At 37.7% G+C, this 23528-nt stretch overlaps 3 protein-coding genes across 6 annotated transcripts in view; 1 reads left to right on the top strand and 2 right to left on the bottom strand.

Annotated features, from left to right (window-relative positions):
- Positions 1 to 8382, top strand: part of LOC141401180 (RNA-binding protein 45-like) — a 53855-nt gene extending 45473 nt beyond the window's left edge. For all 4 annotated transcript variants that reach the window (XM_073981122.1, XM_073981123.1, XM_073981120.1 and 1 more), the window contains exons 4-9: positions 529 to 592; positions 659 to 756; positions 936 to 1042; positions 1111 to 1281; positions 1499 to 1575; positions 7764 to 8382. In XM_073981122.1, the coding sequence (XP_073837223.1) occupies positions 529 to 592; positions 659 to 756; positions 936 to 1042; positions 1111 to 1281; positions 1499 to 1573 (515 nt within the window). In that variant the 3' untranslated portion in view covers positions 1574 to 1575; positions 7764 to 8382. The remainder of the gene's footprint in view (positions 1 to 528; positions 593 to 658; positions 757 to 935; positions 1043 to 1110; positions 1282 to 1498; positions 1576 to 7763) is intronic.
- A 4121-nt stretch (positions 8383 to 12503) lies between these two features.
- LOC141401177 (ribonuclease 3-like) lies at positions 12504 to 17726 on the bottom strand. The gene is made up of 3 exons (XM_073981114.1): positions 15921 to 17726; positions 13522 to 15861; positions 12504 to 12983 (listed from the first exon to the last, which is right to left on the bottom strand). Exons 1-3 carry the CDS (start codon positions 17404 to 17406, stop codon positions 12661 to 12663), a joined length of 4149 nt encoding a protein of 1382 aa, XP_073837215.1. The 5' UTR covers positions 17407 to 17726; the 3' UTR covers positions 12504 to 12660.
- Positions 17727 to 20810: 3084 nt separating this feature from the next.
- On the bottom strand, positions 20811 to 22711 carry LOC141400728 (oxysterol-binding protein-related protein 11-like). The gene is made up of 3 exons (XM_073980173.1): positions 22071 to 22711; positions 21600 to 21996; positions 20811 to 21447 (listed from the first exon to the last, which is right to left on the bottom strand). Exons 1-3 carry the CDS (start codon positions 22156 to 22158, stop codon positions 21261 to 21263), a joined length of 672 nt encoding a protein of 223 aa, XP_073836274.1. The 5' UTR covers positions 22159 to 22711; the 3' UTR covers positions 20811 to 21260.
- Positions 22712 to 23528: the final 817 nt, after the last annotated feature.

Below are 23528 nucleotides of genomic sequence, written 5' to 3'. Positions count from 1 at the left end.
CTATGTAGCTTTAAAGATATTTTTGTGGCTTAAGTCTCGTTTAATGCCCGAACGCAAATCGCTCTGGTATATTCACCATAAGTACAACGGTTACCGTCCTGGTCACAATGTTTTATAATCAGTCTTTCCCCGGTTTCAACTTAAAGGAGAGACTGTTTTCTCAACCTTTATCTTCGAATAACCACCATAGTTTTAAAAATGGGCCAATGTAGGTGTGGCAGTAAAACTTATGAGCAGGGGTGCCAAGTTAGTGGTTTTCCCGCAACTTGTTGTGATTTTTGACGTACAAAAACCACTGTTTAAGCAGGAATGTCAACTGTTTTAAAGTAAAAACCGCTACAGACCTACGGTGCGTATGTGGCTGTAGCGGTTTTTACCTCGGAACAGTTGGCATCCCTGCTTATGAGGTCCGCAGCAAGTCTTACCCTTTGATAAAATCTAATTAGTAATCCCTATCATTAGCCTTTGCATTACAATATAAACTAAATGTATGTCCAGCCAATATTAATTTCTTTTTAAATTTTTTAGGTGGTCCACGTACTAATGAAGCTCTCGTGGTCTATGACAGTCCAGAAGCAGCCATATATGCAAGGTAATTTTTGTATTTATTGGACTTTTGAATGTTTTAATTAAAATGTAATTTTTGCACGTTTTGCAGAGATAAGCTACATGGTTTGGAATATCCAGCTGGTGAACGTATTATAGCGAAGGTTTCTGGAATGAGCTCTGCTCGTATTGATACTTCATTTATTGATAGTAAGTTTTATTAATTTAAATCGTATTTATGTCAAAAAAATGTTAGGCTTCTTCATAGAAGCGATTTGTGGGCTTGGTATGCTTATTAAAGTTGTTGGAGAGTTTTATTTATATAGCTTTATACAGTGGCACGTAACCACATATGTATTTTAAAATTTCCCCTACCTAATCTTTTTCAGAACGTTCAAAAATGGATGCAATTTGCAGTGTTCCTCTACCACCGCCTGAACCATTGGCACCCTCAGATGCACAATGTGCCCAGCGTTTGTTTATTGTTTTGGCATCGGTAAAATCAATTAATTTATATATCATTCAATTTGTTTATACTTTCTAATGTTTAAATCTTCTTTACAGAATATTCCAATTTCAATTTTGAAAAATGTCTTTTCATGCTGGAGAGGATTAATGGATGTTTATCTTTTGCCCAATAAAAATTGTGGTTATGTCAAATATGCTAATAAAAATTCAGCATTAAATGCAATGCAAACGTTGCACGGTGCTGAGATTTGTGGTACCCGTATTAAGGTAATTGAAAATTTATCGAATTCAGTTTAAAGCATCACTTGGATATTTTTTAAATTTTATCAAAATACATTGGTTACGTTTATACGGCTCTATTTTAGTTTATTTGACATTTCATACATTCTACGATCCAAGTGAAGCCATTAAACTATGCAGCTGTTTATGCATTCCATTTTAAACATTCACAATTTTATTTTTTTCTTTCTTCAACATCGCAAAGGTATTGGAAGCTGAGGAACGTGATCACAATAATGATGATGGTGATGGTAATCGCAAACGTATGCGACGCAATTAAATGTAAGTACATATTAGCAATTGAGAGTAGAGTGTTCTACAAATTTATGTACAAGTATTTTGTGTAATCCCCAAAAGGAAATTTGACCAATATGCACTGGAATTGCATTGGATGTTTGTTTCGTATTGCGTGTTTGTCCGTTAACTGTGTATGTCTACATCTTGGGCGCTGTGTGAAGAATAGTTCATCTTAATACCAGTGTCCAGTGTTAAACTTCGCGGCAGCCAGAGTAATCTTTAGGGTTAAGTCGGTAATACATACTCATTGGGAATTAGTACAATTGCATAATGCTGTTGGCCTTAAACTACCCTAGCAAGAAGTTAAGTTCATGTTCTTCTTAACTAACCAGTTTTGCTTGTTTCCGTCACTAAAACAAACGAGTTTGAAGAACTCTCTTTAAGTCCAGGATAGCAAACTTTTTACAGTCACAGTTTGTAGGTTAGGTTCGGAAGTCTTTAATTACATGTTAGCAATGCCACCGTGTTGCAATTCGCTTCCCCGGCCAACCAACATCAAATATTCAACGTTGGCAAAATACCCCTCAGTAATGTTGGCGACATTTCCTGAGTATTTCAGTCATGTAAAGCTTTTCTAAAAGTGGTAGCTTTAGGATACACCTTTCGGACTCGGCGATAAACAGTAGGTCCCATATCATTGAGTTAATATGAATCGGGGTGCACTCATTGATATGAGAGAAGTCTCCCTTGTCCCGTCTGGGATATTTGTGGAACAATTATATTATATTATAAAGGAGAAATCAAACTTCTCAGTTTTCTTGTTATTGTTGCATCCATGTGGAATAGCACTCTGTTCGTTTTTCTATTTAAATAGTACCTGGTTCAATCTCCATGTCTAGGAATGCGACTGTGGCCACAAATTTTATGGGGATAAATGATTAGGTTTTGCTTGGGACAGTTGAAAGGAGTAGTTGATGAGGAGTAGTTAGTGGTCGGAACTGTTGAGGAGGAGTAGTTAGTGGTCGGAACTGTCTACCAAACCGATCTGCACTTTCCGTGTTATTCACATATCTGTTGTCCATGTGTTTAATGGTAGACTGATTTTAAGTCAAAGGGAAAAAATCGGTTTTTTTATGCGGGAAAACATATTATAATATTATATCATACAATGTTCACAGTTTACACAGTAAAAATCTTCACCACCGCTTCTTTGAGTACCTACAGCAGTTTGATATATTTATTCTTTCGGAAACACATGTTGAAGAAAGTAAAAAAAAAATTACAAAAACAAATTTAAAAATTTCAAAACATATTGGAGGTCTGCCATTAGGAACAGTACTAGAGGGAGAGGTATTGGGGGAGAGGTATATGGAGTGCGAAATGATCCAGAAAGAAATGGGTTTAAACACACACTCACCAACCGAGGAGCCAAGACATACTTCAGTGTGAGTTTAACAGCTGTCTTTTTGAGATATTACCGGTGTATCTGAGAGGAACTAATTGGGAAGAAGATTTCAAAAAGTGAAACGGGGTGCAGAGAACAATGGAAATATGAAAATCATTATGGGTGATCACAATATCCGGATAGGAGAGGAACAAGAATTGCCACAACAACTCCCATACAACTGCTATTCCACAAGAAATTCATAAGACAAAAACATAAATGCAAATGGTAGGAAATTTTTGGAGTTTTGTGATAATAGTGGTCTGATTGTTTTAAATGGAAGAACACAAGGAGATGAAGAAGGTAGATTCACATTTACAAATAAAAACGGTAGCTCACTGATAGACCTATGTTCGGTATCGCTGGAAATGCTAAGCTATGTAAAATCTCTTCGAGTTGAAGATCAAATCTGGTCGGATCATTTCCCATTAGTCTTAACTTTGCAGGAATTTCAAACTTCCGCCAAAACTAAAATGGAAAGAGACAAACAAAGAGCTATACCAAACATCAAACCTTTCAGTTTTACCATCCGGGTTCCAGCTTATCGATTTAATTACAACGATAATTCAGTCGTATCCGAAAGATACAAAATCCGATACGAATTGTTTTAAGAACAAATGGTTCGACTACGAGTGCTTAAAACATAGAAAAAAGACAATGGGTATGCTCAAAAAAACTAAGAAAATCGGAAAATCAGTATGATAGAAACGCTTACGTAGAGCAGAAGAAATTCTATGACCAATTATGCAAATCAAAGAAGGTTTCTTGCTACAAAAACATGGAGCAACAATTTGACTCTATCACTGATAGCAAATCTTGGTGGGCACTAGCGAAAGCAATCAAGCATGTAGAACAAGATATTAGCAGTGACATACCTGTAGAAAGTCTCATGACTTACCTTAAAGGTCTTCTATATCCGATAAGTAATACTGCACAGATCCTTTACGCTCCTAATTACATTACTAATCCAATTCTGGACAGAGAATTCACTCTTGATGAAATAAAAGACCAATTGAAAAAGGTCAAAACAAATAAAGCGCCAGGGGATGATATAGTCCCATACGAGTTTTTCATGTACGACACGGAAGATCTGTTATTAACTCTATGCAAAGCGTATACAAGGATCCTAAATGAATTTGACGATTATGAAACTTTTCGAAAAGGGATAATTTTCCCTATCCACAAAAAAGGAAACCTGAATGATGTTAACAATTATCGTGGAATAACATTTATGAATTATGAAGGAAAACTGGTGATTGGAATGATAAATGTTAGAATTACGGAATGGGTGAATCAGTATCAAATATTAAATGAATAAAAGGTAGTGTTGTGTCATTTATGAACAAACGGGTTCCAAGGAACGATTCCGTGAAAAGAACGAACGGATCCGTATCCAGCACATTCGTTTATGTCGTTTATTTAGATCCCTGATGGCCAAAATTACCAGCAGAACCACCATAATTAGTTTTGCACACAAAATCTATAGAGTTTGGCAATCTAGTTCCTGGAGCGGATCGATCTTTCTAGTTCCTTAATATAGTTCCAAATAGTTCCGAGAGCGACATAGTTCAATTAATCTTACTCTTTCATTGTTATTTCTATTTCCTTCTTTCCAAATAGTTCCGAGACCGATATAGTTCAATGAATCTTTCTCGTTTGTCGTTCTTTTTATTCCTTTCGTTCCAAATAGTTCCGAGAGTAAAGTAGTTTAACAAATCTTTCTTTTTGTTTTCATCTTTTGGTGGATGATGTAACGAGGCAGCATCTGAACGATGAAGGAACCGAACGTGAAAGGACGAAGTGAGTGCGGAATTAATTAAAGAAAATGAGTTATACAAATGAAAGGAATTATATGCAAGGCTGGAACTATATGAACTAAAGGAACTATATATATGAAAGAGCCGGATATAGTTCCAATAGTTCTTTGTCCGGAATAGCTCCTTGGAACTAGTTCGTTCCGGAACTACGCAACTCTAAAAATCTACTAACACAAGCTGCATTAGCGCAAGCATCATAAATTATCACACACAACACAATCAATGATTCTGTTAGCTGATATCGTTCAATAGGTCATATCTTTCAGTAGCTCATGTCGTTCAGTAGATCATTCGTCTACCTCGTTATTTTAGCTTCTCTGGTTCTTTTTGCTTCTTTCGTTGAAATCACCACCACCACGTACAGAAAACAACCACCATTTTTTGCACACAAACAAACTGACACAAGCTGCGTTAACGCAAGCATCACAAACTGACACACACAAAACAATCAATGTAGAGAAGAGGAACCATGAACGATATTCAAAAGAAAATGATGGACTAAAATGTTTTATTAATGAAAAAGAGCCAACGAACGAAGTGAGCGACCCGGATCTTTTTGGTGAACGGAATGAAAAAGATCGATCCGCTCAATGAACGAGATTGCCCAACACTAATTCCAGGCAGGTTTTCGGAAAAATTACTCCACTGTTGACAACATCTTCAATCTCATCATCTTCGTCGATTTCAAAGCGGTTCCAAGAGATCTCCTAATTTATAAGTTACAAGAGGCAGGATTAACGTCAAAAATTATACATTTTGTGGAAAAGATATATGAAAATACGAAGTCAGCAGTTTGGTCTGGTACCCACTTGTCAGAATAGTTTGATACAGTAGTTGGAGTTAAGCAAGATTGCCTGTTGTCCCCAATTTTATTTGCACTGTATTTAAACGATATGCACGATCATCTACAAGGTTGTCTTTATGTGGATGAAATCAACATTCGCCTTCTAATGTATGCGGACGAAATAGTTATACTGGCAGAAACCTTGCAAAGCATGATAACCAATTTGGAAACTTACTGCGATAGATGGGGAATGAAAATAAATCTTTCTAAATCCGAGGTAATGGTGTTTAGGAAAGGTGCCAAAATTTTCCTTAAGTGACAAATGGAGTTATAAAGGAGAAGCATTAAGAACCATAAATGAATACAAATACCTCGGTATGATTTTAACACCTAAATTTTCCTTTTCGAAACATCTCACAAAAATATCCCTAAATTTTACATGGAAACAGTTTATAGCAAAACCATCAATATCATTAACAGCGAAATGGAAAATGTTCCTGGCTGTCTGTAGATCGATTCATAGCTATGGTGCGCAGATATGGGGTAACTCATATTACAACTACGTTGAGAAACTGTATCGGTTATTTATAAAGAAAATTCTACACCTTCCAGACTCCACTCCAAACTATGTTATCGCCTAGGTAACCGGGGTATATATACAGACACTCCTTTCATATCCAATACTTGGCAATAGTTCTATTCGATTTAAGTAATACCGGGCTACCTTATATACTTGCCCAAAAAGTTGTCAACAAAAATCTGGCTTGGTTCAAAGATCATTCAGACCAACTATCAATATTTAACATTGATTATAGCAATATATTGAGGAACAAAACATACTGGATGGAATCAGGTCACAGACTTCTTATGGAAATCAGATCAAAAGCCTATAACACTTTTCTTCAAAACTCAAGCCAAAGTGAGTGAGAATCGTATATATAGATACCTTGATCCCAATATCGGAGCCATGTACTGTAATGAAAAATATTATCATGACCAAATTTCTATGATAATGAAAGCTAGAGGTGACCTTTTCTGGCTAAAGTTTAAGAAATACAGAACGCCGCAAAAGTGCTCGTTGTGCAACCTGGCTGAAGCGGAAACAATTTCCCATTTCATGGGACGATGTCCTGTTTTGAATAATACTCGTATGAAATACTTCAGTATGACTTTATTGTCTCAAAATGAGATTATTTTAAATGGTAGTGAAGATTGACCTTTAGGTCAATTTCGTAAAAATTCGCATTTTGTCCCATACAAATTACTGTGGAAACTTTGAGGCCCCAGTGGCACGGTTAACATATTCCGATTGTGCTCAAATTTTGGCAATCTAACAAATCTAAACACCTTAGGAGGGGTGCCGCAAACCTTAGCGCAGGTAAGCTAACAGCACTATTACAACTCTATAATCAACAATAACCGCCAGATTGCAGCAATGTGCCAGCGTCGATCTGTACAAGACGCTTAATACTATTCATTTTTGAATACCCATTTCCGGCATACTTCATTTTTTTATTTGGGCAGAATTCGACAAAGATTTGACATCTGTATAGTAATTTGCAAACTTATATTCCGAAATAATCGAAAAGGTGATATGGCGCCCAACGTGGGGCAATTTAGTTATTTTTTTATATTTGGACAGAATTTGACAAATGTTTGGCATCCGTATAGTAATTTGCAAACTTATTTTCCGAAATAATTGAAAAGGTGTTCTGCCGCCCAACGTGGGGCAATTTAGTTATTGGCAGGTCTATGTGTTATATGTCAAATTGTCGTTTCCAACAGTACGCCCATTGTTAAAACCCGACACGTTAAAATAACCGAACTTAAAAAAACGTAAGTTTGTTTAAGAATATGAGACCGAGGGGTATACCCCCAAAAGTCACTGAATGCATGTAAGTTGGTCCAATATAAAGTTAACGGTACATATTATTTGAATCGGCAAACGTCGATTTATAAATGATTTAAGTTTGTACAATATATCAAAGGTAAGTAAAAGTGTTGTTTTTACAGTGGATCACCCAAAAATACAATATTGTCCTATATATTATTCTCACTTTTACAGAGACAACAAAAATTACAATTAAAAAAAAAACACGAAACAAACAAAACATTTGGTTTTTTTCTCTCTATTTTATATCTCCAACCAAACATCATACAAGATATTTTTATTTTCTATTTTTCACAGACCACAATCACAACTGACAACTGAACAGAAAAAAAAGAACGGAAGAGTATGGACTTTTGAACAGAGACGACTCACATACTACTGAACATAAATAAATGATATGTAGAAATAGAGAATCAAAAAGAAAACAAATTGAACTGACATCAACCGAACTGGAAAACAGATAATATATAAACCGAACGGAAGGAAGGACTTTGAACTGAATCGGATATTTTGGACCTATATTTCTATATATATGAATACATATACTGCAATATATATAGTTAATCAACATTCTCATATACAATATACAACAACTATTATATACGGACATCTGTCATAAACAAAGATGTAGCGACAATTGATTCGTTTTCTCTCTCTCTCTCACTCCATTATTATGTACGACTAGACTTTTGATCAACTTTAAATGAATGAAGAAAAACACTTTATCCAAAAGAACAAAGAAAAACAATAACAATAACTAAATTAACGAATTAAACCCCCTTAAAAATATACTCTCTGAAAAACTTTCGTCCTTTATTAAGTATTACTTACAATTACTTAACAAAATTTATTTATCCCCACATAAAAATAATCAATTTTATTTATTCATTTTCTAAATGCAATTTATTCTTTTAAATTAATTTGTTTTATTTATTAGTAGGTGATTTGTTGTATATAAAGTAAGTATTTCGAGATATTTTAATTAATATATAATTGTTGCTAATCCTATTCGACATCAAATCATTGAGTTTTCGATCTTAGACCACACATATTTATTTAGCCTTATTCTGAACGTAAATTCCGGGTGAGTTCTCTCACTCTGGCTGACTTCCGTATCGTCAGATGCTTTGCAAATGACTGCAAATGTCTGAAGAAGTGTGTTTCATAACGCCGCAATACTTAACAAATGCATAGCTATGTACTTCAAAAAGTCACAATTGCTCATTTCAACGCAGGTAAAAAGCAAAACACGTACCATTTTTATTTCTGATGCATTTAGATGGGTTTTCGAGGAACAATGCATGAGTGTGCAACTGAAATATTTCGACGAAGTTTAAAAACTACAAAGCATCTGACGATACGGAAGTCGGCCTCTATCTTTTAAGCTGAAACGGGGACTTTACGTTCATAATAAGCGACTTGGACTTAACCTACAGAATAAGGTACTTTACGGTCTTGATCGAATTTTGATTTTCCATAGAATGGTACCTCAAAGCAAAGTTGAATTCGGACATAAACAAGGATCTTCAGCTAATGTTCGACTCTCGGTTGATACAGACGCTGGTTCTATCCATTACCTTCACTATTAAAAAAGTACGGCAACGAAGCATATGTTTACAACACAACTGCAAACACCGAAACACAAATTTAATTCCCCAGAAATCGTTGGCGGATGGGATAGAGATCAAGAAAACGCACTAAACATGGTTTCTCAGGGTTGGGACGTCATGACTCTTGACGAACAAAGCCATGAGCATAAGGAGCGCAACCATTGGCTTTAGTAACCCAGATGGATACTGGGATAATACGCCAGGATAAGATGAGAAGGCGTAGCTAAATGTTTCACAAGATACTGAGAGGCCGATAAGCCAAAACGCCATTCACCCACCATCACAAAGTTGGCTTGCATCAATGAGAATAATCCCAAAATCCTATAAGTACATTGCACCCCGGTTTTTGGTTTGGTTTTAGGATGCGCAGCTACCATTGTTGGCAGCTACTTCACTCGGAGACCTTGAGGTCCATTGTGATCATTCTTAAAGAAACTGTGTGTTGTGGTTAGGCTAAGTGTGATGATGATAGATGCTGGACTATTGCCGATTTGTTTTTGAAGTTGAGTGTGTAGGTGATGCTGTGATGATGGATGTAAGTTTATAATCAAGTTGTTGTGTGTGGTAACTGGTCTATTCTGCAGTGATGTGCGGTGGTTGGTCTATTATACTTACTTACTTAGCTGGCCCATTACAGAACATTTGTTCTACAGGCCGAACTAAGAAGAGATCTCCATTCCTCTCTATTTGTTGCTTTGCACTGTGCAATACCACGCCTTTTCATCTCATCATCCACTTGTTTGCGCCATCTATTCCTTGGCCTGCCAATTCTGCGTGCACCGCCATGTGGCATGTATTCATACGTCTTTTTAGCGGGTTCATCATCGCTCATTCTTATGATATGGCATAACCAACGCAATCGCTGTATCTCGATACGTTTAACTATATTGATGTCGTTGTATAGCAGATACAGCTCGTGGTTCATGCGACGTCGATATTCACCGTCAACGCAGATTGGTCCGTAGATCTTTCGAAGAATTTTTCTCTCAAACACACCAAGCACTGCCATGTCTGCTTGCGCAAGTACCCAGGCTTCGGAGCCATACATCAGCACGGGTAGTATCAGTGTTTTGTAGAGCGTTATTTTTGTTTGACGAGATGTGGCTTTGTTTTTAAATTGCTTATTTAAACCATAGTAGCATCTGCTGGCCAATACAATGCTTCTTCTTATTTCACAACAGATGGTGTTTGTAGTGTTTATGGCAGACATGACCAAAAAGAGAACGGAGAAAATTCAAAATATTGGCAACTTATAACAGTGTGTTAGTAAGTTTGTATTCACGCAAGCTATAAAACAATAACAAATCAAAACATTTGTTCTCTTTTGTACGCTCTTTCTGTGCATTCGGGTCGTGTGTGTGTAAATTGCCGAAAATCATCGGCACCGCCGTGTCAAAGAAGAACACATTTGGTTTATGGCAGTGCAGAGGTAGACGAAGTCTTTTACTACCTCAATATTTTAGGAACCAATTTCCACAGTCGGTCCGAGCTCAATGGACGCATTGTGCGGCGACACCATCAACTTGGTCTTCTCACTGTTTACCGCCAGACCCACTTTAGCAGATTCTCCTTCGACCTTTATAAAGGTATCAGTTACTTATTTTACTGAGCGTCCAATGATGTCTATATCATCAGCATAAGCAAGTAACATGTGGCTATTGGTGTAGATTGTGCCACTTCTTTTGACATTTGCATCTCGTATTACCTTTTCCAGCAGGATATTGAAGAGATCACACGAAAGGCTGTCTCTTTGTCTGAAACCTCTTTTGGTATCAAACTCTTCGGAGAGGTTCTTTCCTATTTTAACTGAGGACCTCGAGTCAGTTAGTCATTTTACAAAGCCGGATGAGCTTTGCGGGGATACCAAATTCAGACATGGCTTGGAATACCTTTGAACGCAGCGGGCTGTCGAAGGCTGCTTTATAATCGACAAAAAGGTGGTAGGTGTCGATCTGTATTTCTTGGGTCTTCCCCAGGTAAATATCTGATCAATGGTGGACTTGCCAGGTCTAAAGCCGCATTAGTATGGTCCAATTATCTCTTTGACCATTGGCTTTAGTCGTTCGCACAATATCCCTGACACGATCTTGTAGGCAATCGGGAGTAGACTTATGCCCCTATAGTTAGAGCATACAGTGTTATCTCCTTTCTTATGGACGGAGCACAGGTTCCAATAGTCGGGTACTCGTTCTTCCTGCCAGCTTGTGCTAACTAGCTGATGAATAGACCTTATCAGCGTGTCGCCTCCGGTTTTGAACAGCTCGGCTAGTAAGCCATCGGCCCCTGCTGCCTTATTATTCTTCAGCCGATTTATTGCTGTCTACCTCATCTTGGCTGGGCGGTATACATTCAATACCATCTTCTGGGATTGGGACTGTGGTATCTTCGTCGTCTTCGCTGCTATTGGATACCAACAGATTTGAAAATGTTCTTTCCATATCAAATTACCTTGCTGGTCTCTACAGGAGGATGTACCTGTACCAAAGCCATCAGTTTGATGCTTGACTCTTTGGTAGAATTTTCGGACTTCATTCTGGCTCCTATACATCTCGATTTTTTCACACTCCCGCTTTTCCATCTCTCTCTTTTTCCTGCGGAAAAGACGTTTCCCCTCTCTCCTTTTCTCCCTGTATCTCTCTCGTGTGCTACGCGTTGCTACGGATTGTAAAGTAGCCCTATATGCCGCATTTTTCTCTTCGGTGGCAGTACGACACTCCTGATCATACCATGGATTCCTTGGTGGAGGTCTCTGGTATCCAAGTATGGATTTTGCGGCTGTTTGCATGGAGTGGGCAATGCTTTGCAATTGCGCTGATATGTTATCGGGATGAGGAGTGCTTTGATTAAGCAATTGGGCTAGTTGAGTGGAATATGCTGTGACTATCTGTTGTGATTGCAGCTTACCAATGTCTAATTTTCGTGTTGTGTCTGTTCGTACTTTGTTTGCTACGTTTAACCGGGTGCGTACCTTTGCTGCAACAAGGTAGTGGTCCGAGTCTATGTTTGCTCCTCGGAACGAACGCACATCCAACACGCTCGATGAATGTCTTCCATCTTTCACAACTTGATCAATGTGATTTCTCGTTTTCTGAACTGGAGACAGCCAGGGGCCCTTATGAATATCGAGATGATTAAATCTGGTACTGCTAACTACCATGTGGTATTTATATAATTATCCGGAAGTGAGTTATCGTCCAAGAATCTACCCGTAAGTCGTTGATCGTAGTTCTAGAAAATAAGCCTAAAAATTCATGGTGGGCTTAAAAAAATCTGCATTGGGCTGATGGAAACCGGAACCCCAGGTTAACAACAAAACTTTTTCCAAAACCATCTGTAAGTATTTTGGGGAATACACCTAACTACACAAACTTGGTTGTGGCCCACTTTTAAAACTATTTTTTTTCTTATTTTAAATACAAAATAAAAGTTTTTAAAAAAATTCAATTCAAGATGTTTTATTGAAACTTGTTGGATTTTAGAAGGTAAGTAAATAAGAAAAATTATTGCAATTATACTTTGTATACTTAAAACAAAAATAATTTTCAAAATTAACAGAATTATTAGAAGAGAAAACTTAAATTTTCTTAACACGATATTTCTCCTGGTTCAGGTTCTAAATCCGATGATGAGGAAATATCTTCTACTAAATCTTTTAAATCGCTTAAAATAGGATTTGATTTTTGGGGTTGCCCATTGTCCTCCTCTTCAACGGATCGATGGAAATCTTCATCACTGCTAATGTCTTCACAGGGTAAGTCCAAATTTTGTTTACATTCTTTGGAATTTTGAGATTTGTCGTTTTTATTCTCAGTCTCAGGAGGTGAGGAAAGTTTTACACGTTTCTTTGGTGTATTTATGGGTATCTGGTCATCGGTATCCGAATCGATTAAGCTGGTGGAGGAATAACCTGTAAGAAGAATAGGTGACATTTTAAATGTTTTTAAAGTCATTAGGGAATAGAACCAGTTTAAAGTCTTCACTTTAATCCTGAAACCTTGTGACATTCCTGGCAACGAGATTGCCAAGAGTGGGCACATTTATCTGACAAAGGATGGGAAAAAACTGTGTTTTAAATACCCCGAAATGTAGGTGTGATCAGCAAGCCAAACTTATGGAGGACTTATTCTAATCAGAGTGTAGCCCTAAGGAGGATTTAATCCAATCTAAGTGGAGCCCTGAAACCTGTGTTATTAAACTCCCCGAAATTATGTATATCGTTGAGATAAATTGCAAAATGATCACTGCGGAGTTCCTAAATCTGAGTGGAGCCCCGGAAACCTGTGTTAGCTCCTCGAAATGGTGCATATATTAAAAATTGCCTTATGACTCCAGTGAAGCCCTTAAAGAGGCATAATCCAATCTGAATAGAGCCCAGAAAGTAGACATAGCCTAATCGGGATCACCCAATCTGCATCTAAGCCCTGATATAAAAAAACCAACCCTACCTGTTGCTGAAAGTTTTCGATTTGTTCTCTGCTGCGGCCCTTTGGTCTCCTGCTCATCATCATCCTCTGGTAGTTCATCACTTGAAATATCTTCCCTTTCTCGATATTGTTTGGGCAAATGTGATTCATCTGCAATGTGTGGCTTATGTTTTGGTTTCTTTTCATCTTTGGAGCTATTTTCCAAATCTGGATTAATTTCACGTCCCGTTTGTTTCTTAATACTTTTGGCAATAACACGCTTTTGATGATCCAGCTGGGGAAACAAATCTCTAGAATTCTCCAACGCCTGTTTGGCAGCATTCATCTCTGCCTGTTGTATGGAAGAACCAGTGGCTGTGGCCAAACGTTTGTTGCGGAAATAAACAGCCACAGTATAGACACGGGTATTTGTGGGTCCCGAAGATTCAATAACTTTGTAGAGGGGTATATCCGGCTCACCACCATCCATGGTACGTAAGGTTAAACAGCATTGTTGCAGCTTTGATTTGGGGTCATTCCAATCTTGATTCATAATGAACATTTGTAGCCTAGGGAACAGGCAGACATGGCAAAATTGTTCACAATACAGTAGGCCCTTGTCGACATACAAGGCTCCAAGGAATGCTTCCAATAAATCGGCTCTATCTTTGGTTTTCAATTCCGCCTTGGGATTGGAATAGACTGCATATTTGGTCATGCCCAAATCATCACATACCACTGCCTGGGTACGATTGTTGACCAGAGAAGATCTTAGCAGAGATAAATGACCTTCATGATGCTCAGGGAAATGGCGATATAAATATTCGGAGCAAATTAATTGCAACACTGTATCACCGAGGAATTCCAAACGTTGATTGGAGCCCAATGTCAGATGGGTAAAACCAATGGAGCGATCCGTAAATGCCCTGGCCAGCAGACGTATATGCTTGAATTGTATGCCAATGGAATCTTCAAATTTACACAATTCCTGCAACATGGGATATGATCCAATGCAATCCCGATCACCCATGGGTTCTTGCTCTTGCAACGGGTGTTCGGGTAATTTTTTCCAAATTTCTCTCAGCTGATCATCTTCCATGAAAAGGGCATTCATAAAGACTTCATCGGCCACAGATATACCGCCATCCAGTAGCAAAGCTCCCATGAGGGCTTCAAAACAATTGGCCATTGCATGTTTCAGCTCCAGTTCATGACACAAATCTGAACCATGGGCATACAACATATATTCCTCCAAATGCAACTTCTTGGCCAACAAAGCCAAATGTTGATTTTGAACAATGGCTGCACGATAAGTGGCCAAGCCACCTTCCTCCAGCTCCGGAAACATAAAGAACAAATGTATGGAACTTAAAAACTCCACCACAGCATCACCCAAAAACTCCAAACGTTCATTGTGGGTTATATTGGACATTGTTTCGTATTCCTTGCCAAAGCGAGACATAATATTTATCAAGGTATTGATGCCCCTCTTCCTGGTGTTCATATAATGTATTTTACGATCACCATATTCCGGTTGTCGTATACCGCAATTAGTTAAGGAGTTGCGGGCATGATCGGGATTGGTGCCATAGTTTTCCTTATACGATGGATGTGTGAGAGCCAACTGTAGTAGATATCGATTCTTAAATTTATACTCAATTTTCTCCTCCAAGAAATCCAAAGATTTGTGGAATCTCAAATGACCACTAAGCACGGGCACCAGCATAGCATGCTGTACAATGTCACACATAATGCCGGTGCGATGATAACCCTTTGAGCTAACAGCCACTGTGACATTACGTTTCATTCTTCCTTGGGTACGCATTTCCTGCAGTCGAGCTTCTTTCTCTTCCAACTTACGTTTATCTTTAAAAGATGGCTTTGACATGTTGGCCATTAAATGACGAAATTTCACATATTCCCTCCAGGCCTTTTGATATTCTGGATTACCAGCATAACTTAGCTGGGGTGGACGTATACCGAAGTGTACAATGGCTGGATGGCAGACACCGTCTTCCTTATCATAACATTCAGGTAAATCGGCCACATTACGATCCAATTGGTCAACACGTATGGAACTGGGTTTATAAGCCGGCTTGGTGGCCAGCATTCCCTTGAAATCATCCACATAGTCCTGCCATTCACTTTGTGGGGTATGAGTGAGATTAGTTAAGAGTGGGGCATCCACCAAGGGACCAGCATTGTCCAGCAGATATTTCAATACCTCACACATGGCCAAAACCTCCTTGCCATTATCGGGTAAATCACGTACAAAACGTGGCAGAAAATGAAATGCCGGACAGCTTTCGTTTTCTGGATCCTCAGTTTTAGGTAGCAAAGAGAAGTCCACCAATTCCAAGAGTTCATGGAATAGATATTTGACTGGAATTAAAAAAATCAAATAAACCCAAAGGAGTGAGGAAAATTATGTATATACTCACAAAATATATCCAACTCCTTGACGGTGAAATTTTCCGGCATCTTTTCGGGAACATACAAAATGGTATATTCAATATTGAAACGTATTACCTTACATGTTGGCAAATCTCCCAGTGGGAAATGGGAGAACAACGAGAAACCTTCAAACAAAAACTCATGCTCATCATGTTTAATGATGGTCGGCGTTTTGGTCAAAAAGTTGGTAGGTGGAGAAATGGTAATGCGATAATGATGTAACTTATTGGCATTATTTGAGTTTGGATCACATTTGGGATAACGCTTCTCTCCCGGATAGATACCATGGCGTATACCAACGCGTCTAGATTTCTGCGAACATCTACACAATGGACCATCATTCATTTCACCCGGCTCATTGTGCCACAAATCGGCATGTATACGATATGGATGTTGAACCTTACGCGACAACTCCTCCATACAATTATCCTGTTCCAATTTAAATTCTTCATTATCTGATGAATCCGAATCGGAGGAGGAACAACCTTCCGATTTGTGTTTACAAACACGTCTACGTGTCTGTCTGGGTGGTGGATTATAGGGTGGTAACTTTTCCCTTATACGCTCGGAACGTTTTAACAACTCCTCTTCGAATAGCTCACACAAAACATTTAAACGTTTTGTGGCCTCTACTTCTTGTACCACATTTGTGCGACGATAGTACAGATCGGCTGGTGAAGAGCGTATCCACACCTCGCGAGTATCTTCATCCATTTCTGCCAATTCTTCCATTTTTCGTTGTATATCTTCGGGAGTTTCACAATAATTGGAACGCCACATTCGAAGCAAACGATCTCGTTCGGTTTCTGGTTTTTTGGGGCGTTCTTCACGTACCCTGGGCGGCCGTTTTTCACATTTGCTGCCTTCGCCATAAGTCGAAGAAGACTTGGAAGGACGTTCTGTTGTTCCACCATATGATGCACTACGAGAATAATAATCACCACGATGACGTGAAGAAGAAGAGGAATATCTATAGCTTGGAACCGAGCTACTGTGTGAGGGGACAATCGGTGCTGTTGCTGTTCCATAGGGATAATAATTGTCACCATAAGATCCATATTTGTATGAAGAATGAAGATAATCACTATGTCCACGATGATAACTGGTTTCAGCAGGATATTCATAGGAATGGTGGGAATAGGAGGTTGCGGGCCAACTTTTTGTGGAATAAGTAGTATCATGTGTCTGATAAGTATCATAACTGCTGGAATAATCATACTTCTCTTCATAGGTTTTATTTATGGCACTGGACTCAGTGGCTACAACTGGAACAGTATGTGGTTCGTATGCAATTTCACCAGGATATGGTTCAGCAGGTGGTGGCGGTGGAGGTGGTGTATTTATGCTAGAAGTTGGTGGAGGCGGTGGTGGTGGCATTTTAAGGACCAAATTATACAAATTATTGGGATCAGCATATGCCAGAGGATTAACACCATGTTGTTCTTTGGAATTTGTTCCATTTGGTTTACTCATGTCGCTTTGATTTCCAATAAAATTCTTTCAACCTTTCGGTCTTTTTTTTCACAGGCGAGGCTAACACCTATCGATTTTAAAAACGTTCCGAACGAATGAGGAAGACAAAAGAAAAATCAATTGTTTACGAATGAATGCAAAGCATAATGACTAAGAAGAAGACATTGTTTAGAAAAGGACATGGGGAAATTGATAATCAGCTGTTAACTTTACAACGAAGTCAAGCACATTTTTTGCCGGCGGAGATTTAAAGTACAAAGCTTTGTTCCTTCTTTACACCGTGGTCACATACATAAAAAGGCATCTACAAAAGATTTAACCTAGCCATCAATGTCATATGACCCGAAATGTCATATGAGACCATGGCGGGATAAGAAGGCGTTACATCAAGATCTATTTAACAGGTCACGCATGGTATAAGTAAAGAGGTAGATTTAAATGAAAAAAATCTATAGAACCCTAGTTTTTCCTGAATTCATAAAACTTCAAAATTAGTAAACAAAAAGGCAACAAGTGGGTTTGTTTACAAAATACCAATTTTGAGCATTTTATAAAAACGCGAAAAATGTATGAAGGGCCAAGGTTTCTCCACATAATCGAGTTGTGGATATGATAAAATGATTGTTTCAATAATAAGCTGAAGGATTTCTTCCATAAAAATGCTCTAAAAACAATTTTGAAAATCATTGAATTCGATAGTTTTTAAAATTGTTGGCATATTATTCAAACATCACACACATATACAAAGATTGTGTATATTGTTTTGACGTTTTAGGAACAGTCGAAAGAAAAAAAATTAAATTGACAGGAAGCTTTAGCTAACCTTTATTATTAAACCATGAGGTCACGTAAGTAGCACAACAACAACTCTATAGCCCTGTTCCTTTACGTGCAAGAATCTTCAAGTTTTAGCACTTTTTACTCGAAACGCGTTCCTTTACTTCTGACCCCACACAATTCATATGAGAGCAGTTCACAACTTTTGCTACTTTTGCCGGTTTTACCATTAACAGACCATGATGAAATAATAAGGTGGCGTAAAATGACCAGATGATTGGTTTCAATCTGTCAAATTTTTTTGTTATTGTGAATAAATTGTATGAAAACGTAAACAAACATTTTGACATATTGAAGAATTTTTGGCCAAACAGAGTTGTATTTGTGCTACTTACGTGACCTGTTAAATAGATCTTGGAAGAGACCATATTTTGGCCGAAAATTCTTCAATATGTCAAAATGTTTCTTTACGTTTTCATACAATTTATTCGTAATAACAAAATATTTGACAGATTAAAACCAATCAGCTGGCCGTTTTACGCCACCTTATAATTTCATCATGTGTTACATCGATAACAATAATCGGTCCATTTACCACACCAAACGTCAAAATAACGCATTACTGTGAATTGCTAGTTTACCTTTTGTATGTTATTTTATTCACAATAATGCATTTTGACAACTAATGTGATAATCAGCTGTTTTGCCGTTATACCTGTATTATTGTTCCATGGTTGCGACCTTGGTGGAATAAGAAGGTGTAGCGCCAAAAACAGCTGATCTTCATACCAGTTGTCAAAATGCGTTATTGTGAATAAAATCACATACAAAATGTAAACAAGCCATTCACAGTAATGCATTATTGTGAGCAAATTTGACGTTTGACATGATTTGATGTAACACCTTCTTATTCCGCCATGGTTGCGACGTAGTTTCACTGCATTTTTTTTTTTTTTTGGTGTGGACGCAAAAAGTAAATGGCGTAAGGAAAATACCCAATATTGCACATACAGTCGAAATCGCTTATAACGTCGGTCAAGGGACCGACGGAATTCGTCGCTATAACCGATATGTCGTTATAAGCGATAGGGCTATAAAGGGCCCCAGAGATTTGGGACTTTTGGATATGGTCGTTATAACCGATATGACGTTATAAACGACGACGTTATAAGCGGTTTCGACTGTATTAGTCCCGGTCCACACTAGAGTGATTTCATTGAAAAAATTGCACGAAATTATGCGTCTCTAGATCGACTTCCATGGTAGAGTAAAATCATCAAATTGCTGTAGTGGGGAATTCGATTTAAGAACACCTATTTTCATGAAATTTTTTAATGAAATTCACGCTAGTGTGGACCGGGACTTATGCTTTGTTTACATTTACGAAATCCACTCGATTTCAACTGTCAATTCCTTTGCGTATACGTCAAATGAAAACTCATCTGAAATCAATTGGATTTCATTTGACGTTTAAGCAATGAATTTGACAGTTGAAATCGAGTGGATTTCGTAAATGTAAACGTAGCATTAGCAAATGTATAACGATGGGAAATTTCAGGTCATATGACATTGATTGCTAGTGTAAACTGTATCTTAAACGCATTTTGCATGTTTTACAAAAGCATTCCTAAAGTCTGTGTTTAGACACACAAATTTCTCGGGAAAGTAAATTGAGCTTTTGGGAGAGAGCGGAGAGGAAAGAGCTCCTCAATACTCTTTCCTACCCCCTATTGCCTATAAACTGAATTTACTTTCCCGTGTGTCTAAACACGTACTAATCCAAAAAAGTGAATCTGGTTGCAATTTTTAAGAGAGAGCGAACCAATATGGCTTTCTCTTCTACCACTTGTCAAACTGACTTTTTCGACATTCGTTTGACAATGAAGGAAAAACAAAGGAAAAAAGCACGAACTGAGAAAACAAAATTAAAACCAGTGGATTTCGCAAATATAAAGTACTATAATAATATAATAATACGTGCTTTGAACCTTCAGATTTTAATTTAATTTTGCTGTCGGCAACGCAACTGTTGAGTTGGGTTGCCATCCATAATCGACCATTAGATTATGGATGGCAACCCAACTCAACAGTTGCGTTGCCGACAGCAAAATTAAATTAAAATCTGAAGGTTCAAAGCACTTATATTGAATGGATTTGACAAAAATTTCTGTCGTTTCAGTTATTTTAATTGTATGATTTTTTATCTGGCAACGTAACTGAGTTGCTATCCATAATCGACCCTTTAGATTTATAAGTCCACTCGATTTAAAATGTCAACGCTAACAATGTCGCTTATGGGTACTATACACGATATGTTATTTTACATATGTGTTGTCATTTTGGATATACATTTTGTATATAAAAAGTGACAACCCATATGTAAAAAACATATCGTGTAAAATACCCATTAATCTAGATATTTTGTTATAGTATGTTTACATTTCCGAAATCCACTCGATTTCAACTGTTAATTACATTGTTCAAACGTCAAATGAAATGCAATGTAAAGTAACTTATCAGAAGATAACTTGCGTGGTCCTATATGAACTGTAAGGAACAAGATTATAAATTTATTAATTAAAATCTTAACCTCAACTTGGAAAAAAAATAATTCAAAATAACATTAATAATACTTTAAAGGCTTTTTTTATTTAAACGTATTTTTAGTTTGCAATCGCCGTAAAATTGAATTGTTACATAGTAAGTTTGTAAAAACTTGTCAATTGTTACGCGCTTGAAGCGTATTGCTTTTTTTTGGTATAAATCTGGACAAATCGGAATGGTTAAATGGGTGAAGTGGGTTGATTACGTGGTTTGTGTGCGAAAACTGCTGCTATACAATTTCTTATTATTAGTTTTGCAAAAGGATAGGAAAAATAGGGTGCACATTGTTTCTGGAGAGGAGAATATGGTTATGGATGGTTTAAAAAACATTGAATAAATTTAACAATAAACACAATACATCAATGTAAATTAGTCCAAGCCAAAGATGATGTAAACTACCATTCAATGGCTCTTTGTTTGGCTATACAACGTAATTGGTTTGCTTCATTTGCTGGACCAACTATTGTATAACGCTAATTAACACTAGTTGTCTCTGAATGCGGTGTATGTATCTCTTGGTGACGCTGCAACAAGCTCAGGCACTGATGTAGACATTGGGTACTTGCGGTGGATATTGCTTTCATTAACAATAGATCTGGATCGGTAGGCGAAAATGTTTCACATTCTATATTTTCAATAGCGCGAGCAAGGGAAGCATTACTGTAATTGATAAACAGAAAAAGTTAAACTGTAGTACAATAGTTATGGGTTATGGCGAGGAGGAGGTCAATAACCACCATGTGTTTTTTATCCATTGAGGAAACAAAGTAACATCTTGGAAAATATAGACCCAATCGCAAAAATAGACTTACCATTGTTCTGTTAAGTATAGAGCTTGACGAGCTGAAGCCATGGCATCCGAAGCTGCCAATAGTTCTCGCGGAGGCAATGGTGTTGAGTTACTAATATCCATGGCTTTGGTGTGACTTTCCACAACAGCCCTCAGACCATCTACCCATTCTTGACGAGCTCTGGCATCAGCTGCTCTCAATTTAATGGTATCACCCGAAGCACATCCAATTGAAAATGTACGTGAATCCTCATCACTTGGACATACAACCGCACCGGCAAGATGTACTTGGCCACGAGGAGAACCATTTAGGACATGGGCCGGTGGTGCGACATCATCACCAGCCGATGTGCTATCCGATAAATAATAGCTTAGTATACCGCTTAGTGGATCTACCGTAAACCATCTGTACTGCCAACCTATAATATTAAAATAATATACATATGAATGATTATGATTGCCAATTGCGTTTCTATTTCAATTGTATACAAACCTTTCATTACATTAGTATACTTGCAGAGCAACCCATTTAGCTGATGACGTACTCCTTGATTTAACACCTTATTTAGATTGGTTTCCATGCCTTTCCTTTTGCCACTACTACCACTAATAGCTGGCTTCAATTGTTGATATGCTGTTGATACTGAAAACTGAGATAGGGGGGGTGGTGTTTGCGATATCGATGTTACTATTTTATGACTGTCCTCCTCGCCCGGACTTGTAAGACTATTTCTCTTCTCGGCAGCCGTATTCTCGAATATCTGTTGGCCTTTTAGTTCCGTAATTGTTGATGCAAAATTCACTTGATGCGATTCCTCTTCTGAATGTGGGCTTTTTAATCGCGATTTATTTTTTCGATGTGTGAAAGTTGATTTTATTTTACGTAGAATGTTTGCAATTTATTGTTAACAACGTCAATGGGAAAATGTCAAATGCTGCTGCGACACAACTGCAGTTTGTTGGCTTTTATTGGAAAGTTCAAAATTTTTATTGAATCCACGGATTACTCCCAACAATAGAAAAGTCTGACGCACTTGATGAGCTCCTGTTGTTTTCCTGGTTATAGTGAAAGTACAAAGTTGGTGTGATTTATTTGTGACGTTGTTATTTTGCCTGTGTTTATAACGGCGTTCAGTTATTTAATTGTGCCATGGGCCAAAACAGAATTAATCGTCGCTTGCTTTGCTTGCTTCACCAAATGTCAAATTATAGCTGTGTTAAGAGCATTTAATAGCCAGCAGTGTTCAAGGTTTCTATTCGCCCTGATCTCGGCAACGATTACCCACACGCACACGGTAACTAACGTTAACCTTATGGCTGCCAATGAAAAAGCCGGTAAGTAAATTTTTGGAGCGAAGATGAATGGGTTTATATTTTGATATTGAATGTATGTTGCTTCTTACAGGCCACCAAATCTCTGTCTAATCATGGGACACTGGTAGCGCTGTTGCATGCATTCCTCGAGTCCGTGTAGTCATTATCCAGGTTATTACCCAGCAAAACAAATTTGGAAGTTGTGCAATTGGAGTTATGATTTCACAACATCTATCGATGTAGTCCAACAGAGAGTTATGAAAAATGCACTCCGTTCGATACATTTTATAAGCAGTTGGTGTAGAGATCCCTACAGAAACAAACAGTTGGTTGATCCCTACACATTTCTTCAAAAGATAAACAAGAGTGTATACATTTCGGAGATTTTGTCATACTATGTTTACATTTACGAAATTCATTCAATTTCAACTGTCAATTTCATTGCTCAAACGTCAAATCAAATCCAATCGATTTCAGATGAGTTTTCATTTGACGTATACACAAAGGAAGTGACAAATGAAATCGAGTGGATTTCTTAATTTAAACATAGTATTATAAAATAAAGAAATAAAAACTTAAGTTGCGGACACTTTTTTCGGTAATTCACGAGACGAAAATTTTTAATGGAGTGGAGTTG

Source organism: Musca autumnalis, unplaced genomic scaffold, assembly GCF_047663935.1.
Source record: "Musca autumnalis isolate F117 unplaced genomic scaffold, ASM4766393v1 scaffold_4, whole genome shotgun sequence".
Taxonomy (NCBI): Eukaryota; Metazoa; Arthropoda; class Insecta; order Diptera; family Muscidae; genus Musca; species Musca autumnalis.
The sequence above is the reverse complement of the archived record's forward strand: the minus strand, read 5'-3'. Positions and strand labels throughout refer to the sequence as shown.